Raw genomic sequence first — 13,624 nt, 5'->3', positions numbered from 1 at the left:
ATAAAATTGATTTCTTTGTAAATGCGAGCTCTTATTGCTGCTACGCGAAAGTGTTTTCATATTTTCTTAAAAATTTTATTTTATTAAAACTATAAATTAAAAAAGCAAACAAGTAAGAAAATTATTTCATTAAAAATTCTTTAATATAAAACATATATTTGCGTAATACTTCAAACCTAATATTTTATATAGCCTCCTCTAGTGTTTAGCACGGCCTGGACTGTCTTATATGGTTGCCCTAACTCTATTTGCCTCTCTTCCGAAGCCAGAGCCATTTGGCAGAGGTTCATGACCCGTTGAGAGAGCAAACAGATGTCGTGAGTGTAGCCGAGGTGTTTGAGGAAAGATGTCATTGTCCATTAAATTCCTCCACGTCTTCTGGACAGGCGCTCTGATAATAGCTTTTAATTTCTCTGGAATGTCCCTCTTGCGTAGAGTCCTCCTTATACATTCCCTGTTTACGCTATAAAAAGTTTTCTCGAAATCGATGAAGAGCATATGCAGGAGATCTGCAGTAACTGCAGGCACAGACCGTCAAGCACAACGGTTTCACTCCGTTTGAGTTCATCGATGGCCGAAATGATTTCTCTTCTGCTTGGAGGAAGAGTTCGTAGCCGCATGTTACGGTGACTAGCCATTTCATCCGCAAGAGCAGGAACTTCATCGAATGTGATACAGTTGAGAAGCGTGGTGAAGTGTTCTTTCCACCTCTTCAGTTGTTCACCATCGTCGATGAGAAGTCGACCGTTGACTTCCTTCACAGGACCATCGAAAGATTTGCGATCACATGCAAGCTCTTTCGTGATGGAGTATACATTTCCGAAATCAATGCGATTTGCGGTATCTTCCTCTTTCCTGACCAGTGGAATAACAACTTCTCTTTTGTCGCGGCGTACACTATGCTGATATCGGAGTTCGAGCGCGTTATGCTCGCCAGCACCCGTAGCGGTCAATAGAGCCTTCGATCCTTTCCGTTCATCGATCCGCTTCCACGACTGCGCAGTAAGCCCCTTTCGGGACATGGCCGACGACCTATGCAGCATCCGAGAAGAAAGTATTTCTGATGGCGGCTCAGTGCTCATCGATATTCTCAGATTCGTTGCTCATTAGATCTGCCAATCGATCAGCAAGATACCTCTCCCACTATCGAGCGACAGCTGGGTCGTACAAGCGCAAAATGTTGAAGTTAGGGGGTCGCAACTTCCCAACCCTGCAAGAAGTGGGGGACGAAATACGTAAGCGACCATCAAAAGGTGATCCCTTTCGATGTCGATGTTGGCGCCTTTTTTATTGGGCCACAATTCGGTTAGTGTACTCCGGCTGCGACAATGAATGGCGGTTTTTGATCAGTTCAGGTGCTCAATGGGTTTTAGGATTGAAGAGGCGAATCTAATATTTATATTCCACACTCCTGGAGCCATTTGGTTATCGATTTTACTGTGTGCTTTGGATAATTTTCTTATTGAAAGACAATGAAGCGTTAACGCTTAAATCCTTCATGGTGCCAAACGAATGATCTTGTAGAATCTAAATATAAAAGCCTGCTTCCTTCTGAAACCCCATACCATAGTTGAGCCTCTTCTAAAGTTCAGTGTGGGCTTGGTTTGATTGTATTTGTATAGCACATGGAAACTGACCGTTACTGTCACTGTTAATCACTCACTGCTCTAGGCTTTCCTTAAAACTTGTCTTCATCATGCCATAGGGCACTCTGGCCCGACACAATCTTGAACGAAGAAAAATTTCGGCATATGGGCCAGGTAGATATATTGATTAGAAGCCGGAAGTGGCCGTGGATAGGTCAGACTTTAGTGGCAATTCCACTATCTCAAAGTAGGGGTGACGAGTCGGTCGTCTTAGAACACAAGGCGCAGATCAGTTGAAAACTGTAAGCTTCTCGGGAAGAAATAAAATGAACATATTTCGGCGAAAAGGCAACGATGGTGTGTAGGTGTGGTTTATACGCTAAGGTCCCTTATTCTACCTTACGAATGAAAGCAAATGGATTCTTCAAGAGTTAAATATTAATTTCTGTCTCTTGAGGGTATCCTCATCTAAGTTAGGCAGAATATCGCAACCTATTTGGTTTAACGAAAATCATGAAGATTCCAATTGAAGTGCAATGCTAGTACTCTACGGTAGAGTATCAGAAGAGTTGGAGAGACGTCGTTCTCGCTGTTTACTCTATTTTGCAGAGGTGATGCCCTTTTGTAGTGAAATAATCTATCTAATAATCTTGAAGGCGAAGGATCCAAACATGATTAAGAACTAGTTGTGCTATGAATTGTGACCAGTCAAGTCACTGTGGGGTCATTTTTGCCAATTTATCAACGGAACAATTTACTGGAGTTCTTGACTTTGGGCAAGACAATGGTTCTTCTACTAAATTTTCAATATCCGATCAGATGTTCGCCACCTTCATGTTATCTTAGCGTACTGTGGGGTAGTGTCTTACTAATTCAACCTTAAAACGCTACCTATTTGCTTATATTTATTTCAATTTGATTTAGTTTAGACAGAGACAGACTCTTGTTCAGACAGTTTCGGTGTGTCATAAATTTTATACAAATTCGTTATATGTATTCACGTTGTATAAAATTCTCCTGGCACCGTTGGCGAAACTCTCGATTTTTATCCTACACAATCTGAAGCTCATCTTTGCTTTTATCACACGTGTAATTTCCAGTGACTAGATTGTTTATTTATTGGATAAGGATGTCCTGCTGATTAATGAAACGTTTAACGTTACACCGTCAACGCGCTACTGAAATAATGAGGCTCCCTGCTGTAATCGACACCTCTCCCTGTTTACTTGAAGATAGAGTATCTGATTTGCTGGCAGCTGGTTTTAATACTACTCCGTCATTTTGGCCTATGCTTTAATAGGTTAATACATTTGTAGCAGGCTTCACAGCGTAGCGATATAATGACAAAAAAAGTTCTCTCTAGAAAACGTCTTAGGGGAAGGGCATCGTCTAATCATTGTATTCGCATGATCATCATCTTTAGCGGCGCAACAACCTGTATCCGGTTTAAGCCTGCCTTAGTAAGGAACTCGACATTCCGGTTTGGGCCGACGTTCATCAATTGAATATTCGTAAAAGCTATCATCCTATCTGAGGCAGGATCTGCCGGGTATTCTTTTTCTACCATAGATGTTGCCCTTATAGACTTTCCGGGTTCGATCACCGTCATCCATGCGGATTACGTGACCCGCCCACTGCAACATATTGAGCCGGATTTTATCCGCAACCAGACGGTCGCGGTATCGCTTATAAATTTCGTCGTTATATAAGCCAGAGAATTCTCATGTAGGGCGCCAACAATTTCTCACAGGATTCTTCTCCTGAACGTGGCCAAGAGTTCGCAATTTTTCTTGCTAAAAATCTCCGAGGAATATATGAGGGCCGGCAAGATCATTCTCTTGTACAGTAAGACCTTTGACCCTATGGTGAGATGTTTCGACCGGAACAGTTTTTATAAGCTGAAATAGGCTCTGTTGGTTGGTTGGTTGGTTGATCTGGATCAAGATAGATTGTACATCTCGGGTTGTTTTTCCTATAATGTTAATATCGTCAAAATAGACCAGTAGTTGAGTGGACTTCAAGAGGATGGTGAGCCTCGTATTAACATCAGCACCGCGCTTTAAACACAGGATCAAGCTAGAATGGATGCATGATAGGGCGTCTCCTTGTCTTAGACCGTTGTCCATGGAGAATGGTCTCAAGAGTAATTCTGCTGCTTTTATTTGACCTCGCACATTAGTCAGAGTCAACCTAATTAGTTTGGTCGGGATACCGGGAATTCTCTCATGGCCGTGTATTTTTAGCCTGGCTATGCTATCATAGGAAGCCTTGAAGTTGACGAAAAGATGGTGCAACTGATGACCATATTTCAAAAGTTTTTCTATCGCTTGAAAAACTGATTTATTGCTGATTTGCCTAGGGCGAAGCCCCTTTGGCATGGGCCGATGATGTACTGAGCGATGGTACTCAGCAACGTGGTACCTCTATTATTGCTGCATTGCGTGTTATCTTTTTTTTTTTTTTTTTTTTTTTTTTGTTTATGGATGGAGGTGGAAATCTTAGAAAGACGCGCCAGGTTGCAGCAGTGTGTGGGATTCACACCCACTAAAACCACCCCCACTCTTCCGCCCCTCCCCGCGGGACCACCGTGAAGTATTACTTCGCGGGGGAGGCTCTGGTTCGCTATACCAGCTCGTCCATGTTACGTCTCCGTCGCGCCGCCTTCCGAGCTCGATCCAACTCCAGGAGTTTTGTCTGCACCACGGCTACTGCCTCATTTACCGCCATCCAGTTTTCCTCCGACTTCAACATCTCTTCCACCAGGTTGGAGGGCTCGATGTCCGCCCCTAAGATGCTGTTCAACCTCCTTTTCTGCTGCAGAAATCTGGGACAATAGAACATAACGTGCTCCGGGTCCTCGAGTGTAGCACCGCATTCAGGACAGTTGGGAGACTCGTCCAACTCGAAGCGATGCAAGTACTTCCTATAGCCACCGTGTCCCGTAAGGAACTGTGTCAGGTGGTAATTCAATTCTCCGTGCTTTCGGTTGACCCATTTCTCGATGCACGGGATCAATGTATGAGTCCACCTGCCCTTGTCGGAGTTATCCCATCGTTGTTGCCACTTGCCACACAACTCTCTCCTGATGGCTTTTCGGAAATCCGCATTCACCTCTGCTGGATTTGCCTTCCGTTTTCCGTAGAGCCAGTGTGCCTCGCTCGCTAGAAGATCTATAGGGATCATTCCTGCGATAACACACACTGCCTCCGTCGACGCCGTCCTAAATGCGCTGCACACCCTTAGCGCAATTGGCCGGTATGCCGAACATATCTTCCTCCGGTTGACAGCGTGGTTCAACGCTCCCGCCCAGACAGGGGCCGCGTATAGCAGGATCGACCTCACCACTCCCGCGATGAGTAGCCTGCGACTATACTTCGGCCCTCCCACGTTAGGCATCATCCTTGCAAGGGATGAGCTGGCATTTGCTGCCTTTTCTCGCGCATAATCCAAGTGTCCCTTGAAACTCAGCTTGGCATCGATCATCACCCCCAGGTATTTGACAACCGATTTTGAGACGACCTCACGATTACCAACCCGGATGGTAACCGTGTTGTTCTTCCTACGGTTGGTAATGAGGACCGCCTCCGTCTTTTCGTCCGCCAGGTCCAGCTTGACCATTCGTAACCATGACTTGATGGTATGAATGGCTTCATTTGCATAAAGCTCCACGTCCTCGGGATGCTTTGCAATTGCAACTACCGCCAAGTCGTCCGCAAAACCAATCAGCGTTGTCTCCTCCGGCACGCGAAGGCCAAGCACTCCGTCGTACATTATGTTCCACAGCAGCGGTCCCAATACAGAACCTTGAGGCACACCTGCTGTCACAATGTACTCCTTCGGCCCGTCGTCCGTCTCGTACCAGAGAAGTCTATCCGAAAAGTAACTTTCGATGAGCCGAGCCAAGTAGCTAGGAACACCCAGTTTGGCCAAAACGCCCTTAATCCAGCCCCAGTTGGCTGAGTTAAAAGCATTTTTGACGTGCAGCGTCACCAGAGCACAGCATTTGCCCATGGCCATCGCATTTCGAGCCAATTCCACGACCTTTGCTACTGCATTGACCGTAGAACGGGCTCGCCGAAACCCATATTGCCGCTCTGAAAGACCACCCGCAAGCTCGATGAACGGGAGCAGCCTGTTGTATATCACCCTCTCCAACATCTTCCCCATGGTGTCTAAGAGACAAATAGGGCGATATGAAGAGGGCACGCCGGGTGGTTTTCGAGGCTTCGGTAGCAAGACCAGTTTCTGCCTCTTCCACTGGGCGGGAAACACTTCTTCCGCCATGCACGATTCGAATGTGCTTGCGAACCACCTTGGTCTGGCCTTGACCGCCACCTTCAGAGCCCTGTTCGGAATTCCGTCCAATCCCGGAGCCTTGCTGTCCCCAATACGTCTGCAGATTTCCCAAAGTTCCTCTTCGGTAACATCAGGGATCGAGAAGACGTCCTGTTGAGCTGCCAGTTGGGGTTCTCTTTCGTCCTGCTCCTGCTGCGGGAAAAGAGTTGCAATTATTTGCAACAAGAGCCGTGGGCATGTCACCTGAGGTGATTTTCGCCCGCGGATCTTCTTCATTACAACTTGGTAGGCTGTACCCCACGGATTCGTATTAGCCTCCATGCAGAGCTTCTGGTAGCATTCCCGCTTGCTTCTCCGAATGGCCTTCTTAAGGTTGCTTCGCATATCCCTGTATTCCTCCTCACGCTCCTGGTGCTCTGGCCTTCCTCTTGTCCTGTGGGAAAGTCTCCTCGCTCGGAGACAAGAGGATCTCAGGGCAGCGATCTCCGTGTTCCACCAGTAGTTTGGCCTCTTGCCGTGGTGCAAACGTCGTCGTGGCATCGTAGCGTCGCATGCTTCGGTTACACGCTGAGACAGTTGTGTGACCCTTTCCACCGCTGTTCCATCCGGATCATGGGCTCCCTCCAATGCGGCCAGGAATGTCTCCTCGTCGAAAGCTCCGATAGACCAGCCAGCGGCCTTAGCCTTTCCACCTCCAGAGCGTCGTTGACTGCTTCCCCGGTTCCCAATGTGGAGGAAGATGGCCTGGTGGTCACTGTGGGTGTAGTGCTCACTCACTTGCCAAGCCATCCCCCTCACCAGTGAAGTGCTAACAAATGTCAGGTCAACGATCGAACCCGACCCTCTTCCTCGAAAGGTGGGCACGCATCCAACGTTGGCCAGCACGATGTCCAGCTCCGCAAATCACTCCAACAGAATTTGACCTCTGGTGTTCGTCGATCGGCTTCCCCACTCCAGGGCCCACGCGTTGAAATCGCCCGCAATGATTTTAGGGCTGCGGTCTCTAGCATCCAACACCAGACTGTCTAACATCTCCTCATATTGTGCTAAGGTTGCACTAGGAGGAGCGTAGCAGCTGTAAATATGGACACCGTTGACCTTCGTCCTTATAAAACCGGCATTGCGTGTTATCTCCCGTTTTATATATGAGACAGCTAGTGCCTCGTTCCCAATCGTGAGGTATTCATTCACTGTCCCACACCTTGAGCATCAGTTAATGAACCGCTCGATATTCGTATCAGTCCTCTCTAAATTCGCTTTCGGGAATCTTTTAAACATCCCTAAGGAAGTGGACGCTCATGGTTTTATTGTGGACTTTTATCATTTGCAAAGTTTAAGTTCACATCTCATCGTCAAGTTGAATCCATTTTCTGGTGCCCGTTATCTATATGTATATTTAAAAATTGCTCGATTTTTTCAGTTTCAAAACAGGGTTGCGCTTGGAAATCTGATCAGTTAAATTTTTACCTTAATATGGGGCATCCTTCCGTTCTCTAACATTTTGCAAATGATTTCAAACTATTGAAATACAATAATTGTATGTTTTGTTTTCTGCTGAAAGCTTTTGGTGCAAAATCTAACTGTTGGGCAACTCTCTTATAAATTCCTCTTTGCTCAGTAAGGCATATGGTTTTTCACAGTATACATTAGTGGAGTAAATTTTAGCTCGAATGGAATCAATCCACTGGCCCACGATGGCCGATGAGTGGTTGGCCCTGGAACTGTGACGCAGACAGCGCTGGAATAGTGCAAGCTTCTCACGAAATTGCCAGAAATCGTTAGCGACGGTACATATGTGTGGTTGATATGTTATGCCCTATATAGTGGCTTATGCTGACGATATATGCCTTCAAGGGATGTGATGATAAGGCTATGAGAGCTAAGAGGGCCTGAAATTCTCAAAAGGATATCAGTCAATATAATAAATACTAGAGCTTCGCCTTTATAAAACAAGAAAATCCAGCATCACCTTCCTTCTGGCTGAAATTTATGTATTTGGCCTTTGAGAGAGCTGTTCGAGAATTATCTCCCGAAAACGCCTCTACCGTCTTCTGGAATGTTATATATTATCGGATGTTGATGATTTCCCGCTCTACACACTGCTTTATGCAGATGATGCTTTCCTAGCATCTAATAGCAAAAATGATCTCGAGCAACTTGTCCAAAAATGGAAGGATCGCTTCATGCAACACGGTCTCAGATTGAATCTAAACAAAATTGCATTTTTGACGGCCGATCCCCATGAAACAGGCACAATCACTGTCAGCTGCAGTGGTCTGCCTAGAATTGAGCGATCCAAATACCTCGGGTCAACGCTATCAACCAATGGAGAACTGCGTTATGAAATTGCTTCACGCAATCTGGATGAAGTGGTGTTCCACAACTGGTGTTCTTTGTGATCTACCTATTAACGAACATCTCAAATCTAAAATCTACCGCAATGTCGTCCGTCCTGTCGCTCTCTATGGTTCTGAGTGTTGGCCAACTATAAAAGACAATGAACGGCGTCTTGCGGTAATAGAGACGAAGATGTTACGTTGGACTAGTGGCGTGACACATTTTGATCACATCCGAAATGAGGATATCCGCGATCGTTATGGGGTTGCATCGATCGTAGGAAAATTGCGAGAGGCGTCTTCGATGGTATGGTTATGTAATTCGTGCTAACGAGAATTCACTTGCCAAGATTGGTCTGAACATTGAAGTCGATGGTAAACGACCAAAAGGCAGGTCGAAACAACGGCGTGATACGCTGGATGCGGATTTAAAATCCTCGAGATTGCACTCAGATCAGGCATTCGATAAAGGGACAAAGACTGAAGAAAAAGAAGAAGAATCGGTGAAATACTAGCTAGAAAGCAAAAGAACTTGTGATTATGAAAACAAACCCCAAAGTGCAAGGTCAGAGGATAGTATTGGCCCCGTTGCGAAAATTTGGATTAGTACCCGCGATGAAGCGTAAAAGTTAGAAAACGTCTACTTAATCAACAGCAAAAGCTCTGCTACCAAATTCTATATCCATTTCTACGTGATGATCGCTGGGAGCTCTTTCTTAACGAAAAGTACATGCGGAGAAGGATGAAGGTGGGTCTTCTGCGCTTAAAAACGGGAGAAAATGGTACTGGAACTGGTGCTCCAAGTTTCAGTTTCGGTAAGGTTGACAATTTTGCATAGAAAACGTTTATTACTATGCGACAAAAGAAGCCTTTACTATACTATTTATTATAATCCTCTAAACCATGTGCTCAGAGTATGTTTCCTAGTCATCCAAAAATAAAATCTGTTGTTATCGGCTTTGAAAACATAGGCGGAACGGCTTTACAAACAAGTCAGCAAGATGAAACCATATACACCTCGATGCTCATCCTGATGGAACAAAGATGTGATTTCCTTTTATATGGGTATATTGGAGCAATAGGCCGAGTGTTTTGATGAATTGTTCAATAACTGATGGAATTACAGCCGAACTGGTGGATTGTGGATGCGACTAATTAACTACAGTACAGTAACTTGGTACGCCAAGCAGTTTACTAACTTATGGTCGCGGTTTGGGACAGCGATGGGTGGCAACACAGGCGATATCACTCAATGTAGTAATAATAGATGTATATGATATTCGCTGCTATCTTACTATGCCGGATAACTCCATACGCCCAAGACATCATGGGTCCATACAAAAGAGGCTCTCTACTGCAATGGATGGAAAACTGTTGGAATATGGGTATCGGTTGCACCATCTTATCATCGAATTCAAGACTGCCTATGATACTATGATAACATAGTCAAAGCTTGGCCGAGTACAATGTGGAAGTTGGCTAGCCCGGATAAATTAAAAAACTGGTTAAGCTGACCCTGTCCAATTGCGAGGTCAGTAGAAGTAGCAGGGTCGCTGTTGAGATCCTTCACCATCAACAACGGTCTAAGATAAGGCGATGCTCCATAATGCATCCATTTTAAGTTGGTGTTGGAAAAGTGATGCGCGATGCTGTTGTTAATGCGAGAGGTACTATCCGCTTCAAGGTCATCCAAGGCCTATGCTGACGATTGACATAGTGAGAAGAAAAACTCGAAGTGTACAAATGGTCTTCATTCAGATCGAATATGGGGATCGAATATCTTGGGCTGCACATTAATGAAATCAAAATGAAATACATGGTGGCAAATGTGCGCATCAAAAACGAAGAAAATAGTAACATCAAATATCAGTAGTCAACTGAAAACAAAGAAAGGAGACTACAACTTTGAAATCGTTGAAAATTTCTCCTATCTAGGGTTGAAATGAACAGAGGCTATTTCAGTTTACAAAAATTGTTTCGCTCGAAACGTCGATAGGATCAAAGCTTCTATCATACAAGACAATGATTTTGCCATTCCTCATGTATTTCTCGGTGACTTGCTTTTTTAGCATGAAAAATTGGAAACATTTAGACGTGTTTGAGAGAAGGATTCTTCTCACCCAGGAATTTTGGCCCGTCGGAGGATGGACGATTTCGTAGCCTATATAACGATGAAATTTACGACTTGTACCGCGACCGTTTAGTTGTGCATAAAATCCAGCTGAATAAATTGTTGGCGGCGGATTACCTAATCCATACAGGTGAGAATGCTCCAGGCCGGGAAGTGTATAGGAGTAATAACTGTGATAGAAAAAAATAGACGTAGATAATCTTGCCTAAGATAAAGTAATAGCATAGGTCACAATGCTAGACAGAATTGGTCGCTTTGGTGCAAATGGCGATGTTTCCAGTACCTTATTAAGGCAGGCCTACACCGGCCACCGGTTGTTGCGCCGTTGATAATGACAGTGCTTGTTAGTGGAAACTATAATTTTGGAGTTGGTTATTAACTGTCAGCTAGTGTGTGCTTAGCAAGGATTTAGTGGTTAGGTTTAGTTAGAGTAAATTTCATCGTCTAGTGATCCGAGGAAATGACCATGTCTTAAATAACGTCACTTGATATATTTGTGCTGTACTTATACGAGTGGAAGGAGATAGACTCATGGCGAACATTAGCAGCGCGGATGGAACAAAAACGTTGTTGATGGGGTAGTAATATATTAGAGGATTCCAAATATGCGTTGCTTTAATTCACTGTTTGGTTCCATATTTACATTGGCATTCAAGAAAAATATTTCAAAAAAATTTTTATAAGTATGGAGATATGTAGTTTTTGCTCTTGGCTTTTTGTAAATGATTCTTGGAATATTTTAAATATTTAAAAGATCGTTTCTTTCAATTTGTCATTGTTTTAGGAAGTTGTGAAAATCAGAGCTGGCTCCCTTTAAAAGTAGAAAAATCCGGTTAACGGAGAATCTCTTTCCAATTTTTCCAATTTCTACGTATTAAAAATTCTGACTTATCCATCCTTTTATTTCAGATTTCTATAGGGACTATTTTTCAAACTATGAATGCAATCAACCCCTTTTGGAGAATGCAAAGTTGACGGCGACGTCATCGTTGCGGGAGCGAGGACCGGAAAATGCTCGTTTGAACGGTAAGTCAATGTGAATGCCTTCTCACACTCATGCATATCCTTTTGTTGGCAATGTCTTTTGTGTTTTGCTATTAGTCTAGCATTATGCAATGATTAGGAGTTCAATTTAGAATGACTGCCTACGTACATATTTATCATATTTCAAGTGCTCGTAGAGTGTTATTTGTAAGAAGATGCTTTTTCATTGAGATTTGTTGGTTGATATGGTGGTGATATAGGAGAGCTGTTTTCGTTCTGAAGTTCACTAGGAACGTATTATAATCAACAATGTTTGTTTTTGTGCACTTGGGAGACAAAACGGGACAAAACGATTGGAGATGTTGAATGTGTGGAATGATTTTGTAATTTTGCGCCGTTTGTTGAATATATTATTAATCATTATCCAAATTTTTAAAATTTTGTGCATTCCGAATTTCATTTTTGTTCCATTTTATGTTAAATTGTATAGGTGCCGACGCTTGTTTTCAACGTGAATCTTTTGTTTGTAATGCTTATATGGAATCCAATCAAAAGTGTTTATGTAAGATATAACTTGAATAGGGATCTTATCTTGCCAAAAGTAGAAATCCAGACTTGTTTAAATTCTAATGGAGGACAGTATATGCAGTGACTCAAGTTATAATCAGCTTGTTAACTAAAAATAGAAATTGTTGAGCAGTTGATATGAAGTCCAGGCTGATATGTTTTGCCATGGAAATAGTCGACCAGAGTGCTCGAGTCGATTCGCTCATTTCATGAAAGATACTTTATTCTGGTTATTCTTGCCATTTCCCGGTATCGAGCGTAAAGAAGAATTATACATACATATGAACGACATAAATTCATACGCACACTCTTCCCTCTTTCACCTTAAAAAAAATCAATCGTTGTTGATAGCCTTGAAGATAAAATCAACTTTGCTCCGGATTTCACATTTTACCCAGTCTAAATGCCATCTAATTGGCATCTGTTGCTCCTAGCTTGATGGATTTCTGAGTGTTACCTGTTTTACTAAACTTCTTATATTAAACATTAGATATTTTTTTTCTATTCGCAAATAATATTTTTTGTCAATTTTATTCGATTTTTTTGCCATTTTTTACCGGAACCATTATTTTATCAACAGTTTTCCAAGAAATTTTCTTTGGTTTTCACACATTACCTTTTTTCTTTATCAATTCCCGCTTCCTCCTGCTTATTTCAACTGACAACCAAGCGAATCTCGCCCAACATTGTCGAAATTTATCGCTTCGAAATGAAAGCAATGGCAATATTTTGTTTGAGGGGAATTTTTTAGGTTTTGTGTAAAATAAAACCTTATTAAAATCGGCTTACTGTCTGTCTGCCTGTCCATTTTGACCAAGCATAGTCGTGCGGTGCATCAAATGAAAGGTCTCGATTAGAACTTTCCGAAATCGATATTAGTTTTGATATAGGTTGCAAAGGGGAGGAATGCAGGGGTCCGAAAAAGGTCAGTTATTTTAAGGACCCGTTCTCAGAAACTATCGAACCCAAATATCTGAAAATAAATATGATATCTAGGTCTCAAAATACTGTTTAAATAGAGTTAATAATAGTATATCATCATATTCATTATAAACAATTTTTTTAGAAATTGACTGGGGACCCTCCTTAAACTTATCCTAGAATCATTAACCATGCATCATTCCGGTAATAAAGGTTATACTAAGGAGCATAATACTACCAAGTTGGTGGAAATAATAGGTGAAAATTGTTACTTTTGTGAAAATACTCTGCATTCTAAAACTTTGAATGTCAGTATCAACTAAAATGAATGGTCGTACAAATTAAACGCATAAACATTATGAGCTAGGTACAAATGGGACTCAAATATGTTTATATAATAAACAACACATAAAACCCTTCATACCTGAAGCATTCAGCTTCTGGTGTCCCGACTTGTTTACTTAGTTGACGAGGCACTCAAACATTGAGCTTAAAACTGTTATATGGTCACTCTGAAGTTCTTTATCGACTGTTTACATGTCGGACGATATAAGGGTGCATTTTCCCATCAACACTTTCAGAATGAAAGTGAAGGAATTATCGTCATCAAACGATAGAGCAACTTCACCACAAGCAGCACAAATATTTTCCTATGGCAGCATATCATTTTTAAGGTTTTGTGTAAACACACCTTATTAAAATCGGTTTACTGTTTGTCTGTCTCTCCGTCTGTCTGCCTGTCTGTCTGTCTGTCTGTCCGTCACACGCATTGTTCTCAGAGACGGTTGTATCGATTGGCACCA

The 13,624-nt window shown here is 42.8% G+C and overlaps 1 protein-coding gene across 2 annotated transcripts in view; it reads left to right on the top strand.

Moving 5' to 3' along the window:
- The window catches only part of LOC119647465 (neurexin-4), a 100,385-nt gene that overhangs the window by 19,136 nt on the left and 67,625 nt on the right, over positions 1–13,624 (top strand). For both annotated transcript variants that reach the window (XM_038048400.1, XM_038048399.1), the window contains exon 2: positions 11,259–11,375. In XM_038048400.1, the coding sequence (XP_037904328.1) occupies positions 11,259–11,375 (117 nt within the window). The remainder of the gene's footprint in view (positions 1–11,258; positions 11,376–13,624) is intronic.

The sequence above is a fragment of the Hermetia illucens genome, chromosome 2 (assembly GCF_905115235.1).
Source record: "Hermetia illucens chromosome 2, iHerIll2.2.curated.20191125, whole genome shotgun sequence".
In the NCBI taxonomy this organism is placed as follows: Eukaryota; Metazoa; Arthropoda; class Insecta; order Diptera; family Stratiomyidae; genus Hermetia; species Hermetia illucens.
This window is presented reverse-complemented; position numbering and strand designations above follow the sequence as displayed.